The sequence below is a fragment of the Opisthocomus hoazin genome, chromosome Z (genome assembly GCF_030867145.1).
Source record: "Opisthocomus hoazin isolate bOpiHoa1 chromosome Z, bOpiHoa1.hap1, whole genome shotgun sequence".
NCBI classification, from domain to species: Eukaryota; Metazoa; Chordata; class Aves; order Opisthocomiformes; family Opisthocomidae; genus Opisthocomus; species Opisthocomus hoazin.
Window position 1 is genome coordinate 1,920,290 of NC_134454.1, and position 15,018 is coordinate 1,935,307.

The window sequence follows — 15,018 nt, forward strand, 5'->3', positions numbered from 1 at the left end:
CTGTTCATAACCTCAGCATTACTGACAGTTATAAAGCAGCCGCTTTTCTGACAAAGAACACAAGGTTAACCAAGATTTAAAGTCACTTTTTTTGATATGTAAGGATAGTGAAATTTAAAAGGAAGAAAATGCAACTAATACACAGGAAATCTGGAAGATCAGCCCACGAGAACCTACCTGGAAGACACCCAGAAATACATCCCATCTCTTCAACTAATTCAAAAGTTCATTCCCTGTGACACTTTTCTTCTAACTAGAGAATGCAGAGAGAGCATCTACTCACCACAAACAGTCGTCGCTGTCTCCACGGCTATCAGAGCCGTAGATACCGAGGAGAGAGCTGCTGGCTGACATCTGGAGGAGTTAAGCTCATTTTTGATAAGAGTCATACATAGTCGCCTGCCCTTTGCTATCACACAAAGCGAACAGAGTTAGCGAATTGCACCTCTGCGGATGCAAATGCTTCCTCCTTTAACGTTACCATTCGTTCTGGTGACAGCCAACATGACTTCACTAAGGGCAAATCGTGCCTGAGATATTTTTGGGCACAAACTGAGGCACAGGAAGTTCCATCTGAACCCGAGGAAGAACTTCTTCCCTCTGAGGGTGACAGAGCCCTGGCCCAGGCTGCCCAGGGAGGCTGTGGAGTCTCCTTCTCTGGAGATATTCAAGACCTGCCTGGACAAGGTCCTGTGCAGTCCGCTGTAGGTGACCCTGCTTCAGCAGGGGGGTTGGACTAGATGACCCACAGAGGTCCCTTCCAACCCCTACCATTCTGTGATTCTGTGATTCTGTAATATTTGGTGGCCTTCTACGACGGGATTGCTGCACTGGTGGAGAAGGGAAGAGCAGCTGATGTCATCTACCTGGACCTGAGCAAAGCATTTGACACTGTCCTGCACACCCTTGTCCCTAAATTGGAGAGATGGATTTGACAGATGGACCACTTGGTGGGTAAGGAACTGGGTGGCCAGCTGCACTCAGAGACCTGTGACCAACAGCTCGATGTCCAAGTAGAGACCAGTGACGAGCAACGTTCCTCAGGGGTCAGTACTGGGATCGGTGCTGTTTAACATCTTTGTTGGTGACATGGACAGCGAGATTGAGTGCACCCTCAGCAGGCTTGCAGATGGCACCAAGCTGTGTGGTGCAGTCACACGCTGGAGGGAAGGGATGCCATCCAGAGGGACCTGAAGAGGTGTAAGAGGTGGGCCTGTGCAAACCTCATGAGGTTCAACAAGGCCAAGTGCAAGGTCCTGCACATGGGTCGGGCTAATCCAAAACACAAATACAGGCTGGGGGATGAGGGGATTGAGAGCAGCCCCGGGGACAAGGACTTGGGGGTGCTGGTTGACACGGAGCTCAACATGACACAGTAATGTGTGCTGGTAGACCAGAAGCCCAAGCATCTCCTGGGCTGCATCCCCAGCAGCGTGGGCACAGGGCGAGGGAGGGGATTCTGCCTCTCTGCCCCGCTCTGTTGAGACCCCCCGGGAGTCCTGTGTCCAGCTCCGGAGCCCTCAGCACAGGACAGAGCTGGAGCTGTGGGAGCGGGGCCAGAGGAGGCCCCAGCAATGATGCGAGGGCTGGAACCCCTCTGCTGGGAGGAGAGGCTGGGAGAGCTGGGGCTGCTCAGCCTGGGGAAGAGAAGGCTGCGGGGAGACCTTAGAGCAGCTGCCAGTGCCTGGAGGGGCTGCGAGAGAGCTGGAGAGGGGCTTCTGACAGGGGCCTGTAGGGGTAGGACAAAGGGTAATGGCTTCACACTGAAAAGGGCAGGTTTAGATTAGATTTATGAAGAAATTCTTCACTGTGAGGGTGGTGAGGCCCTGGCCCAGGTTGCCCAGAGAAGCTGCCCTCTCCCTGGCAGTGCTCAAGGCCAGGTTGGACGGGGCTTGGAGCAGCCTGGGCTGGTGAAAGGGGTCCCTGCCCATGGCAGGGGGGTTGCAATTAGATGGTCTACAAGGTGCCTTCCAACCCAAACCACCCTATGATTATACGCTCTAGACCAGCGGAAGCACAATCTCATAAATGAAAAAAAAAATGTTTTCCCTGAAGGATTTTACTCTATAGTTCAGTTCAGATTAAACTACAAAAACAAGACTTTGAAGTAGCAATAGTAAAGTACATTTTATTAAAATGGAAGTTTGTCAAACCTTATGTATCAAAACTAAGGCCACAGCTAATGCTAACACAAAGTCAACCTCGTAAGGTTCTTATAATATACTATAATTTAGAAATCCTATACAAAGCTATTTTACAAATGAGTACTCGAACATTCTGAAAGGCAGCATTACTTACTTGTTCTAAAATGATATATCAATTATTCTAGTGAGAATATTTAACGATATGAAATACTGAACTATCAGTGTATATAACCTGTCTTTATTTTGGTCCTGTGAGGAAAGCAATTTTCTGCATCACTCCAGCTACAGAAATGAATGGAAGTACAAAACAGTGTAATGGAAGCTGCCAATGATTCCTCCCTTTTGTGCTGAGTTAACTTCTCTTCTTCTGATGCTAAATATCTCCAGTCATAATAGCAATGAACTCTTCTTGATTGACTGTAGAAAAAGAGAAAATCATCAGTCAAACAGCAAACATCCATAAACCATACAAGAAAATAATGCATATCTGTATTACACTTTTTTCTTAAAGGTGTCCCAGTTAGTATTATTCATTGTGTCTGATCCATTACTAATCAAGGTTTAAAAGTTTGGACTTTTTTGCTTCTAGAATAGAGATCTTGCACTTTTTCTTTTTTCATGTAAAAAGAAAAGTCAGAATGCAAGCTTAATTATGTGGAATGCTTAGGCTAGGATCTAACTCACATATAACAAGCTATTATTTCTAATTATGAAAGTAAGAATATTCTAAAAGTAAAACAAAATCGAAAAAGCACAGAAAAGTATGCAAAAAGATGGCTATGCAAAAACATAATACTTTATGATTTTTTAAGACTTATGAAAACGTTTAAAATGGTAGGTAAGTTTTATTAAATAAGTGCTTCTCAAGCAACAATGCTGCAGCTCCATTTATGATCAAATCTGGTTCTAATCCTAAAATCATTATTTGGACATTTACGTCTAAACCTCCCGTGTCTCCAAAACCACGGTATTCCTCTCTCTCTCAAACCTGTAGCACTTGCCAAGTACAAAATGAATTTTAAGATCCTTTACTAATGATTCCATAAATTAGCTAGAATTAAAACGGGCTTTTGACAAGCTTTGCCACATCTGAACGTTCTTCATTCTTCAGCTATAATTAACAGAAATTTTACACAAATGTACTTGAAGAAATTAAGTCATAATAATAAATTAATCAGCAGACAGTAATTATTTCGCTGCACTTATACCTGAGCTATTGACCTTACTCATATGTTAGAACAGAGTCACTGTAACAGAGTTAACCAATGAACATGTTCACTCTACAACTAATTACTGTTATGGGGAACAATTAGGATAAGTAAGTGGTATGGAAAAGACCAGACACGTACGAAGAATTCTCCCTGACAATTATCTGTCCCAGCCAACGTGCCCAAGCTATTCCTAAACAAAGCACTACACAGCAAGAGCTACATTTACAGCTAGAAGAAAATTAAGCAAATTCGACTATGTCAAAGAGTAAAAAAAAAAAAGCCTACACCTGCCGTATTGCGACACATTTCAAAAAAATATGAAACACGTAGAGTTAGTCTAGCTTGGGACCCTACACTCTGAAATACCAGTCCAACACGCAGCTACATTGTGTTCTACTACACATAAGCACTATGTTGTCTGTATGACTTTAAAAAGCATTTCCATAGCTTTATTACAGTAACAGCACAATAACAGCACAAACATCTTCCCCCAACTATTCTCTCGTTTAAAACAATGCTTTGTCAAACAAAGCTGCAAAGTGGAAATACAGTATTATAACAACAAGCAAACTCTGTAACATTCAAACATACTGCAAAGAGAAGAGTAGGTACAGTTGCCAGTGACCCAGTTAATCCCAGCTAGGCATCCTCAGACTTCGGATCTGTTCACGAGTTAAGCATAATGAAAACAGAAGCAATCATAGGCTTTCCTAGCATCAGATTTCCCTCAACTCTATGACATAAATGATCCATAAAAGAATGAACTAGTATCACAGCTAATACGAAGAAAACACTGACTTGGACTCTGGAGAGATAAAGGAGCATATTATTTCAGTGGAGATTTTTTTTCCCAATTCTGTACCAAAATCTGAGACCTAAAACTGGATCGTGTTTCCTTAAAATGCATCCACACAAGATGACAGAAACTGCATGAACTAATAGCATGGAGCTTCTAAAAACAGTCATACTCCAAAACAGAAGTCATTCCTAAGACCATGAATATGAATATAAGACTACTTTACGTTTTTAAGGCAGACAGGAATATGTCACAAATACTTTCTTCTACAGAAACTTACATACAGTGTACCAGTCCAGCTCAGTGGTTTTGCTGGAAACACAAGAGCTCAAGTAGCCTGGGTATCACACAACAGACCTTGTTTCACTATGAGCAAAACAATCTCTCAAATGTAAGAAGGGTGTTCAACCACAAGTGGTATTATTGCTCTGTTTGAAGTATCAGTTGAAAAGGCTACCAACTAACAGCTTCATTTTTTTTTTTTGGCAGGAAAAGAAGGAGAATTAGATGACAGCAAGATTTTGCTGTATGACCCAGATGTTTGAAGTTAAACGGAGCAGTGATTCATAGGATTATTTACTTTTTCAGAATGAATTTTAAAAAGCTAGAAATGGCATCAGTTTTCTTTAAAGATCAGAAAACACACAGAACCTTATGGATAAACAGCACCATATACAAACCTTAGCTGTCAGTCTTCCATATTCGATCTGGTGCATGACTGCTCTAACAAAGAGAATGAATGGATGAATGAAGAAGAGGAAACTCAGCCACCCACTCTCAGCTGATCAATTTGAAATGAAAAATGTAGCACTGACCCAAAATAATTATGACTCAGCAACCTTCCTGAAAGAAGCTAACTGTCTACATTCAATTTGCAGTGACCAAACAGTGACAGGACAGAAAACCATCCATGATTCTGACATGTCGTTTGACAGCTCCAGGAGAGCAACACAGAACAAAATGTGTAAAATAAAAGTAAAGCTAGCAGCGCATTGTCCTTACAACTCTTCCTCTCAAAAGCACAACATGCTCAAAATTGAAAGCATCTACCTAGGCTAGTACTCAGTCTAATGGATTGAGAAAACAGGCATTGCTCCTTGTCTGCTGTACAGCTACTGAAAAGGAAGTAAACAGGTTTCCCATTGTCTACCAGAATTCACAGCTGCCATCCTGTGTGTCACTGCACACAGATCGCTGCCTGAAAACAGGACTTGCAGCTTTCGCTATACTGACCTGCTTCAATTATCCTACAGGAAACACTGAGAAAAAAACAAAATCTATTTTCTCAGGATGCAGCTCCAAGAAAATCTGATCAAGCAGAGAGACAGTTCAGGGATCTAAGCAGCAAAAAAGCAACACTTAAAAACCTAAATGAGTAAGTTTTCTCCTGGCTTAGCGCCCTTAAAGATCTCACCTGTGGGATCAGATACTGCCAGTGCAAGAAACGGCTGGGATGACACAGCTGGGAGCATGAGGGAACATCTGAATTATGCAGTAGGGATTTATTAAGGAACCATGGCCTAAGACTGCAGAAAGGCATCAGAAAACAATAGCTCCAGAAGGAAAGAAATCACACACTTCTCTCAACATTTACTTTAATAATAACAGCATCAACATTAACACTCTTCTGGCAGTTGAATCATGGCCCTTCTGTTGTCTCCAGGCTCCCTATTTACACCGCTACAATGGAACCAAAGATTTGCATTTCCACACACTGAGATGTTAAAATGTCCTGCTCTTCCCCTTGAAGAAAACGGGTTGTTTTGGTACTTGAGTAGATGTATTCCCAAGTGTGGAATAACATCTACCTTGAACAGCACAGAGGGGAGGAGTGGCTGTCACAAGGCTGACATCACCACAATTTTTTTTTCCACTAGTAATGAGAGTTTTGAGTCCAACAGATGTGATGGCTCCTAAGTAGAAATACTACTGTAACTGGAAGAGCTGCTAGTGAAATCTCAGACACCAGTCACCATCCTCGAAGAAAAACTCGGAAAAAAAAAAAAAAAGTAGGTTTTGACGACTGTTAAACATGCACTGTTTATGTACACGGTCTCAAGTGAGTGGTCCCTGAAACTCAGATGTTAAGGCTTTTGGTGTAAACATAGTGTTTTCAAGTTAATGAAGAAACCCTAAGTTCCAGCGTCCATGAAGATTTAACAAGCATAACATCAAACTGGATTTGCTAATGCACTCTCTTCTCTAGATAATAAATCCCTTCCACAACCCACTCTGTATGGACCTTGTCAATTGCCCAGAACCATTTTTCACACTGTGTTCCCCCGCACTCTTAAGTTCAGAAGCACGTCAGAGACCCATCCGAGCTGATCCTGCACAGAGCCAGGGTACATCCTGCACGATTTCCTAGCTTCATACTCCGATCTGATTAACATGCTGAAATCTCAACAGTGACACATCGCCACTTAAGAAATATTGACTAGGTGATCAGAAGACTTTCCCTTAGCACTTTAATCCTTTTACTGATTTATACGGAAATAAAAAGGTAATGTAGGTACATGGAATCTCCCATGTACCAGTTCAGTTACTTCCACCTTCAACTACACTTTCACCAACCTTTCCACAGAAATTGGCTGAACAAGAATTGGTGGTGAATCAACTTGATTTTAGACTCCAGGATGTGTTTCCAGGACTAGCAGCTGTCATAAACCACTATTCCCACTATTTGTAGGCTAAATTAAGTTTGAGCTGCAAGTTATTTAGAAAGAAACGAAAGAGGACATTTTCACAACAAAACTACATTTAAAAAGGGAAGAAAATTAAAAACAGACTGTATGGTTTTTGCTTGCCAACACGTACTTTCTCCATCTCCATCCTTATCAAATTCTTCAATCATAGCCCGTAGTTCTTCATCTGACATATTTTCACCCAATTCTCTAGCAACCCGGCGCAGGTTTCTCAAACTTATTTTACCAGAGTCATCATCATCAAACAACTTGAATGCCTTGAGTATTTCTTCCTGGGGGTCTCTGTCCAATATCCAGTCTGTCACTGTAAGAAGGATACTTAAGTCAGACGAAAGAATCCTGCAGGGTAAAGTCAGAATGACCTTGCCAGAGTGAGGCAACATGAAGAACATACACTCCCGATTTCACCTGTTCTTTCATTTTTATATATTTCAATTCACTGTGCATATTTATTCTGCTGTTATCTGACCTCTCTTATTCATCTCTCTTTTCCCAAGCTAAGTTTCAATTTGGGACAAACCTGTTGCAGTGGAAAGCTATGTGGAAATTTAGACACACTCATGCTTTTCACTAGGAATTAAAAGTACACACATGCTTACTCTTTTCCAAACTTACCTCTCAGAAAAAAAATCAGCTCTGACAGATGAAGACATATGAATTTTTTTATGTGTTTTGACCAGGACAGAATTTTGACTTAAAGAAAACATTGAAACACTGTCATGAAAGACACTCACATGCAATCTCTCTTTTAGATACAAAAAGCAACTGACAAAAAAAAACCCCACAATCTAAGCCCAGGGGTTATGAAAAGGACACTACCACGAACTGCAAGACATTAATTCTGAAAGGATTCATCAGCCTTCATTTTTCCTTTTATCACACCCATTTGTCAGTTTCTGCAACAGAAAAGACAAACTTGCCACATTTCTGGAACTGGCCATAAACATCTTCACATCTTTGTACCTGCTAGTCTTGTAGTACATGACTTGCTATTTATGACTTTCATCGAGCCCTTAAAAACACATCCACCCTGTTTGTGCATAGAGAACCACTCAGCATCTGCTGCTGTCTGCAGACGGAACGCCTGCTCTGGCTCAGCAAACTTGACAGGAAAAAATTAGACTCAAGCTCACATAAGCTCGCTACAGCAGTGAACTTTGTATGTCTACAAAAATCCCTCAGATTTATGCTGAAGTTCAATATTTTCATTTAGAACAACTACGCTGCATGACAGTATTACATAATATGAAAAATTCTACCTTTTGTGGCTAAATGACAACTGCAATGTTAGTAGAAGAGCAGTAAAACACTAAGTCTCTAAATACTATAAATAACGTTACTGTACAAAACAAGACAAAGTGTAATTGCATCTTTATACATTTCAGATGGGCCATTCCTGCATCTAAAACCATAAAAACCATTAAATTATGAAAAATTGATGGCTCAAGAATTGCATAGCTGTATGTGGCAGCTCTTCACAATTAAAGCTTCTATAACCTATTTTCTGTGACTCCCTGATCTGTCTGCTAGAAGTGGTATCATGTTTAATTCTATGTCAAGATCACATCATGTCATACCAACACTCAAATCTGACTAAAGTTTTGGGACAGGTTTGATAGCCTTCCAAGTATATACTGTGGTTTCTACAAGAATTTTCCTGGCTTCTCACAATGCTTACTGATTGCCCATACTGACAGCCAGGACTGAACCAGAAAACAAGGAACAATGCCAGGATTGAACACTGGGAATTAAGAAAGAATTACACAGTGACTGTAGTATACTCAGTTACATAATATTATACCATAATGACACAATTATAGTATTATTGGTGCTATTAAAGCAATACTCTCACTTTTTTTGATTAAATCAAGACTGATCACGTGTATTTCCCCACAAGATTTATTATTTGGTTCTTTTCTGACTTATAATTTGCTCTAACCTGGAATACAACTACAAAAATACTATCTGTCATTAAAAACATGTTTTGTCCAATCCTAACCCGTTAAATCATTACAGTTTGCCACATTTCAATCAGTAACTGTTTTGCCACACTAAGTAGATTGTTATTCGTAGCCAACAGCAAACACACATGGTACTACACTGGGGTGGGTTGTTTTTTTTTCCTTCAGAAAATTTACAGCAATCTAATGCCTTGAACACATGGACTGGAAAAATGAAACAGAGATATCAAGCCATACATGGGAGAAATCCCAGGCAGCCTATTATTTTTTGTAAACGCACATTGTATGCAAAAGTATAAATTCTATGTAACAACCAAAAAATATTCAAATAAACTTACTCTTTAAAAATTCTGCACATCACTATATACTCCAAGTACGCCAAACTACACAATACACAATCTCCAGATGAAAGAAACAGCCTAGCAAAATTCTATTGTTTTTATCAACAGTTGGAAATCCCTGAAGCACAGTATTTAAGATCTGCTTCAGTTTCTCTTCTCTTTGTTATACATGAAGTCTGCATTCTGTTCAAGGTTTGTCAGTGTACGCACTCCTTCCCATGAAATTCAATGCCATATACTTTTTCCACAGCAGGAAGGAGAATTTTGCAAAATCCGTAAACAACGCAAGAATGTCTACATTTTAAGTTAGCACTTACTCCTTTGTGTAAGTTTGAAAATTATTAGGACTGTGTATACTCTATTTCCTTCTATACTGGGGCTATCATTCATCTCTATATACCAAACTGAATATTCAGAATATAAAAATTTCTTTTCCTCCACTATTGACTTCTATTAAGAAAAATATGAGACTAAATCTCCCATTTCTATGTCTTAATAGTACTACATAACTGAAAACGTAGACAAAGTACTGCTTCCAATTCGTAGTCACTACTATAGGCCAAATTTCTCTAAAGGTACACAATCAAACACATACCAACTTCATTAAAGTCTTCAAAGGTGATCTTGCCTGTTGCTTCTCGATCATAATCTTTAAGTATTTTCAGTACATCAGCTTTTTTCACATCAAAACCCAAGGCTCTCATTGCCACCTTTTGGAATAAAATGGAAGTGCAACCATATATGAAGATGTAATACAAAGTTTTAACAGATTTCTTTTTCATTTCAGTAATTACTTTCTTGCCCAAGAGAGAAGGTGCATAACAGTGGTTTAGCAACAATAATAAATGAAATTAATAAAAGGAAAAAAGTTTTGGATATAAAAATTGCCTAAAACTGCTATTAACAAATGGAACATCAAGTTACAGTGAAAAAACAAGCCTTTGCATTTTCAGGGGTTTTACAGACTGGACACAGTGCTTCTTAGGCCCAGCAGATTTACTTTCCTCACTTCCAAAAACATCTCAAGTACTGACCCTTTTTCAAAGATAAGACTAAAAACCTTTCTTCAATTTATTATTTTTCGGTATTCATACTAAGTGCGTGTATGTTCATGGGTTTACAAGTCCTCTTACAAGTGACTTTGCTGCTTTTCCAGTGAACAGTGTACACCAACCCATTTTTTTTTTTACCATTAGGTTAGGAGCACATGTTTAGTCTTCCCATTACAACTGGCAGTTCTCAGCACACAATACCTTGACTTCATCCAAATGGATGAAAATGGAACCAGAAGGGGAAAGCCACAGCCCTAATGGATGCAGGCGCACAAAAACCTACGCTCTATGCCAATTTTGTAGAGACGGAGATAGTTCTTTTCTTCATATATTTCTGTTCTTCCATAGTATTATCTTCATGGCCACAGTATTTAATTAGACAGCTAAGAAACAGTTTTGCAAGTAATCATGACAGCTGGGAATTCAAAGCACACCATAACTGGAAAAAGCGTATTAAGAGTCCTGAAACAGACCCCAGTACTACCCCACTCACTGTGGCTTCCAGCAAAAATAAAATATCTGAACTTTGAAATAAAGAGAAGGGACCAGAGAATGGAGTTGCTACGCCTAAGATATTCCCCTAACAGCAATTAAAGTAAAAATAGACTTTTTTTTTTCCTCTCTTTGAGATAGTTGGTAGAATCAGAATGTGGAGCCAGCAGGTTGGGTTAGGGATTCCTCCCCCAAAAAATCTCACCCAATATGTGACAGAAACACTGGCCTCTCCAAAGCTACTTTTGTTTCTTGATGCAGTACAATTAGAATAAAAAATCATTAAAAATTTAAAGAGACTTAAATAAACTTCATGTACTACTTGTAGAGACTTCCAGATGGGTAGACTCTCTAGGAAAGACTGCCATGCTAACCTCCATTTGCCAATAGCTTTTTTAAAGACACAGCCAACATGTTAAAAACTCATTAGGAAACAGATCTGTATTATCTGCCATGAAACTGTTTAAATGAAAAAACACTTTTACCTTTAACTCATGATAATTTATTGCTCTATCTTTGTCTGTATCAAACAACTCAAAGGCATCTTTAATTTCTTGCTTCTGTTCCTCAGTCAGTTCTCTTCTTTTCTTCTTTTTAGTTTTGTCTACTGAAAGCTCATTCCTACACAAGAAGAAAGAAATTAAGTGTAATCGATTTCTACAGGGAAGACACCACTGTGGATAACCTTTTCTATCAATAACAAACTCACCATAATTGCACAGATCACAACTTTCCCTAGTCAATCTTTCCCCAGCTTGCCCTCCCAGCTTAAAATAACACTTGAAACAGGCAATTGCTTTGTGACAGCTGAACGATACCTCCACTCCTCTGCCCAAAAGAAAATCAGCACAGGTTGGTTAATAAACAACAGCAGCAGAGGGTAGAAAAGCTACCAGTTAAAAAGAATACTTGAGGTTGAAAACTATGTTAGCAGTTGAAATGATACAACTTCTGAAAACACTTGTAAACTGTAGCTTAGAAGACAGAATTTTGAAACAGATGGGCTGCTGGAGGCTTAACCAGGCCAGACAACTGGGCTGTCTGGCTACTGAAGTGGGCGTTACGTGCCACAAATCGGCTTTGTTGCCAGTGACAGTTCTTAGATGAAGGACATTTATGGATTATTTTTTTTTTTAATCCTGTAAACCACGCAGACACACAGTGTTCTTTTGCTCCAGTTTTGGTATATACAGAGGAGACAAGCCTCCCAAATCTACAAATCATGCTCAGAGACAGCCTTCTCTTCCTTGGCTAGTCTAGAAATACGATTAAATTTTCATACAACAGACAGAAAATACATGATTCATATACTCGGAACAACAGTTGAAAAAACTGAAGTATGGCACTGATAAAAGACACTTTGGACGAAGGCAGTAAATTTTGCTGTAGCTGCGCTCTATTCACATCAACGAGACTGCCTGCTGCATCCAGAGCAATTGCTTGGAACAAGTCCATTTCAGAGCAAGAACTCCAAAAAAAAAAAAATAGTACACTTGAGATAGCAGGCGATATCCCCTAGGGCTGTTAGAGCACTCGGTGCACACTCTCAGAAGAAGCGGGCAGGCCTGAAGCTCAGCAGCACGCTGTGACGAGCATGGCTAATCGCAGCGGTAACTCCCCTCCACTCTGCGATCGTGAGGCCGCATCAGACCTGCTGGGGTATCCACAGCCGGACGTGGTGCGAGAGAGATGTAGAGAAAAGGGAGAAGGCTTCAGGCAGACTACCGTGCCTGGCAGCTGCGGCACACAGCGCACAGGAAGCGCAGGGAGCTGGGTTTGGTCAGAGCAGGGTGAGTGGGGCAGAGGGACTCGGTGGGGAAGGGCTGAGATGGGGTCCAAGCACTGTCCTTCGCTATATAGAGGGTCACAACACAGAAGACAGAGGCACGCTCCCCTCAGAGGAGCACAGCGAAAGGAGAAGAGACACCAACTACAAAATGCGAGAGGAGAAACGGCAGCTGGATCTAAGGGGAAGCATTTTCCCAATGCGAGTGTTCACGTGCTGGAACAACTGTGCTGGCAGACTGAGGGGTCTGCATCGTCAGAAATTTCTGGAACCCGATTGGAAAGGGGGCTCAGCAACCTCATCCAGTTCTGAGTGGGACCAGCTCCGAACAGAAAGCTGGACCAAATGGCTTCCAGAAGCCCTTTCTAACCTGAACTTTTGTGTAATTTAGATTATGCTCTCAGGAGATGGCTTTTTACACTCATTTATTTATCTGCACCAGAGGCAAAACATGTGCTGTGTCACCTACTGTAAAATGCATAAAAATTACTGATGAATGAACAGAAAATGGCTTTTCAAGGCTATTTACTTTCCAAATCTCCTGTAAGGAGCTGCTTTTCTTCCTCCTTTGTTACAAATTTGCTAATTTTAATCAAAACCAAAGCTTAAACACACAGCTGGGATTTAGCTCTCAACAAACCCTGAAGCTACACCAGTAAAAATTCCGAATACAGACAAGAAAAGTGCAAGCTGCACAAGCTGGACCTCCCTCAGACCACAGCATCCTCAAAGCGTGAGAAGTCCTCAGCAGACCAGCTGGGACAGTGTGATCTCACACAGGCTTTGGATTACTACAGCTTTTGGAAGGCCTGAAATAACTCTGAGCTGGCTACATAATTAGCGCTGGGAGAGTGGCTGGGACCCAGAGAGCCTACATCTCGCACGCTTCGATGATGAAATCTGAAATCCACTTGGACGTCCGAAAGCCGGTTAACGACGAGCTCTTCCGGAAGGAGGACCTGGCTACTCGAGTGTTTATTTAATGCTCAGCATAAAGGAACTGTTTTAAAGGGCAGGGCAGCACTTGAGTGCGCGCACTTTAGTGACACTTCTTCTACAACCGCTTTTACTGCACGAAGCGTGAAGTTCTCAAGAGCTGCAAAAAAAGGATCACGCGTGCCATATATTAATTACGCTTCGAGGTGAGGATTTGCCAGGTGCAGGATTTATAAGCCGGGCCCCTTTATTCAAGTTACTGAATGTGAATTTAAGGGGAAAACCCCCAAACCCCACAGCCCAGTTTACCACCTATTAAACGGCTTTTTGAGGGTGCGCTGCTTCAGACCGCCCAGCAGCGAACCTCCCGCAGCCCGGCCCGCCGGGCCCGGCCCTCCCGCGGCGAGCAGGCGGCTCTCGGGCCCGCCGCGCCCCGGCCGCCCGCACGAAGGGAGGCCGGAGGCTGCCGGTGACACCCCCCCCCCCCCCCCGCCAGCGCCCGGGCCCCGCCGCTGCCCCCCTCGTCCCGCTGCCCGCCATGATCTCCCCTGAGGGGACGGCTGGGCCCTGAGGGACCCAGAGAGCGGCGCCGGCCCCCCGGCAGCGCCACCCCGGGGCCCGAGGGGGGGGAACCGCGCTGCCCGTACCGACCTCAAGGCCAAGCTCATGCTGCCGGTGCCCTGGAGCCGGGCCGCGGGGGAGCCGGGTCGCACCGCACCGCTCCGCACCGGGCCCCGCCGCCGCGCTCCCTTCCCCTTGGAAACGCGGCGCCAACCAACCAGCGCCCTCCTCGCCAGCACGCCGTCGCCTGACTGGGCGCTGGCGGGGAATCGTCCCGCCTCCTGGCGCCCGACGCACGCTTACTGGCTGAAGCGCTGCCAGTCAATGGTGAGGGGGGGGGTGTGCGGTGCCGTTACCCAGAATGCTGCGCGGCGCCGGGCATGGCGGCGGGAGGGAGCGGGCGCTGCCTGGCTGTCGGCAGGGTCTGGGCCTGCTCTCTGTGGGCTGAGAATCGGTTGCGCTCGCCGTGACCCCGCACGGTGGGGTCTGGGGGCTCAGCCTCAGCTCGGAAGCGTGAGGGGCGGTGGGATTCGTGAGCGTGCTCTTGCCATATGCGTTTGCACATGGAGGCTAATGGAGTTGTGGAAACTTTTTTATCAGGCCTTTCTGATAGCGTCCGGCTTCGCCTTCCTAAAAGTTTCATGAGGGAAGAAATCCGTGTTACGTGTCGACCGAGCAGCCTGGTCTGGTGGAAGGTGTGCCCGCTCCTTGCAGGCTGGGCTAGATGGCCTTCAAAGCTCCCTTCCAGCCCAAAGCGCTTGTAGCGCTGCAGTCCCCCCCCCCCCCCCGCCCCCAGCAGCCCAGGACCAGCCAACACTGCATTCTTGGCTGGTGTGCGGTGAATCGGGACGACTCGGCACTCTCCTTGTCTTTCTGCCAGAGCGGGGAGTTGGGCTGGGCAGGCGCTCCCCGACCACACCTGGAACTCCTGATGCCAGGAGTCAGACCCGCCTGGTGAATGTCAGGACTGTGCAGTCTGGGTAGCACTGGCGTTGTGTAGTTTCTGTCTAAATACCAGGATTGCATCATGGGG

At 43.3% G+C, this 15,018-nt stretch overlaps 1 protein-coding gene across 1 annotated transcript; it reads right to left on the reverse strand.

Moving 5' to 3' along the window:
- Positions 1 to 2,122: 2,122 nt before the first annotated feature.
- Positions 2,123 to 14,200, reverse strand: CETN3 (centrin 3). Its single transcript, XM_075411263.1, has 5 exons — positions 14,076 to 14,200; positions 11,188 to 11,323; positions 9,754 to 9,868; positions 6,969 to 7,160; positions 2,123 to 2,561 (listed from the first exon to the last, which is right to left on the reverse strand). Exons 1-5 carry the CDS (start codon positions 14,090 to 14,092, stop codon positions 2,518 to 2,520), a joined length of 504 nt encoding a protein of 167 aa, XP_075267378.1. The 5' UTR covers positions 14,093 to 14,200; the 3' UTR covers positions 2,123 to 2,517.
- Positions 14,201 to 15,018: the final 818 nt, after the last annotated feature.

What these genes read in the sequence shown, in the direction of transcription:
- CETN3 (XM_075411263.1), bottom strand. An exon ending in TAAATTATCATGAGTTAAAG is followed by an intron (nt 9,869 to 11,187) that starts GTAAAAGTGTTT and finishes TTATTCCAAAAG; the next exon opens with GTGGCAATGAGAGCCTTGGG. An exon ending in TGAAGACTTTAATGAAGTTG is followed by an intron (nt 7,161 to 9,753) that starts GTATGTGTTTGA and finishes TCCTTCTTACAG; the next exon opens with TGACAGACTGGATATTGGAC.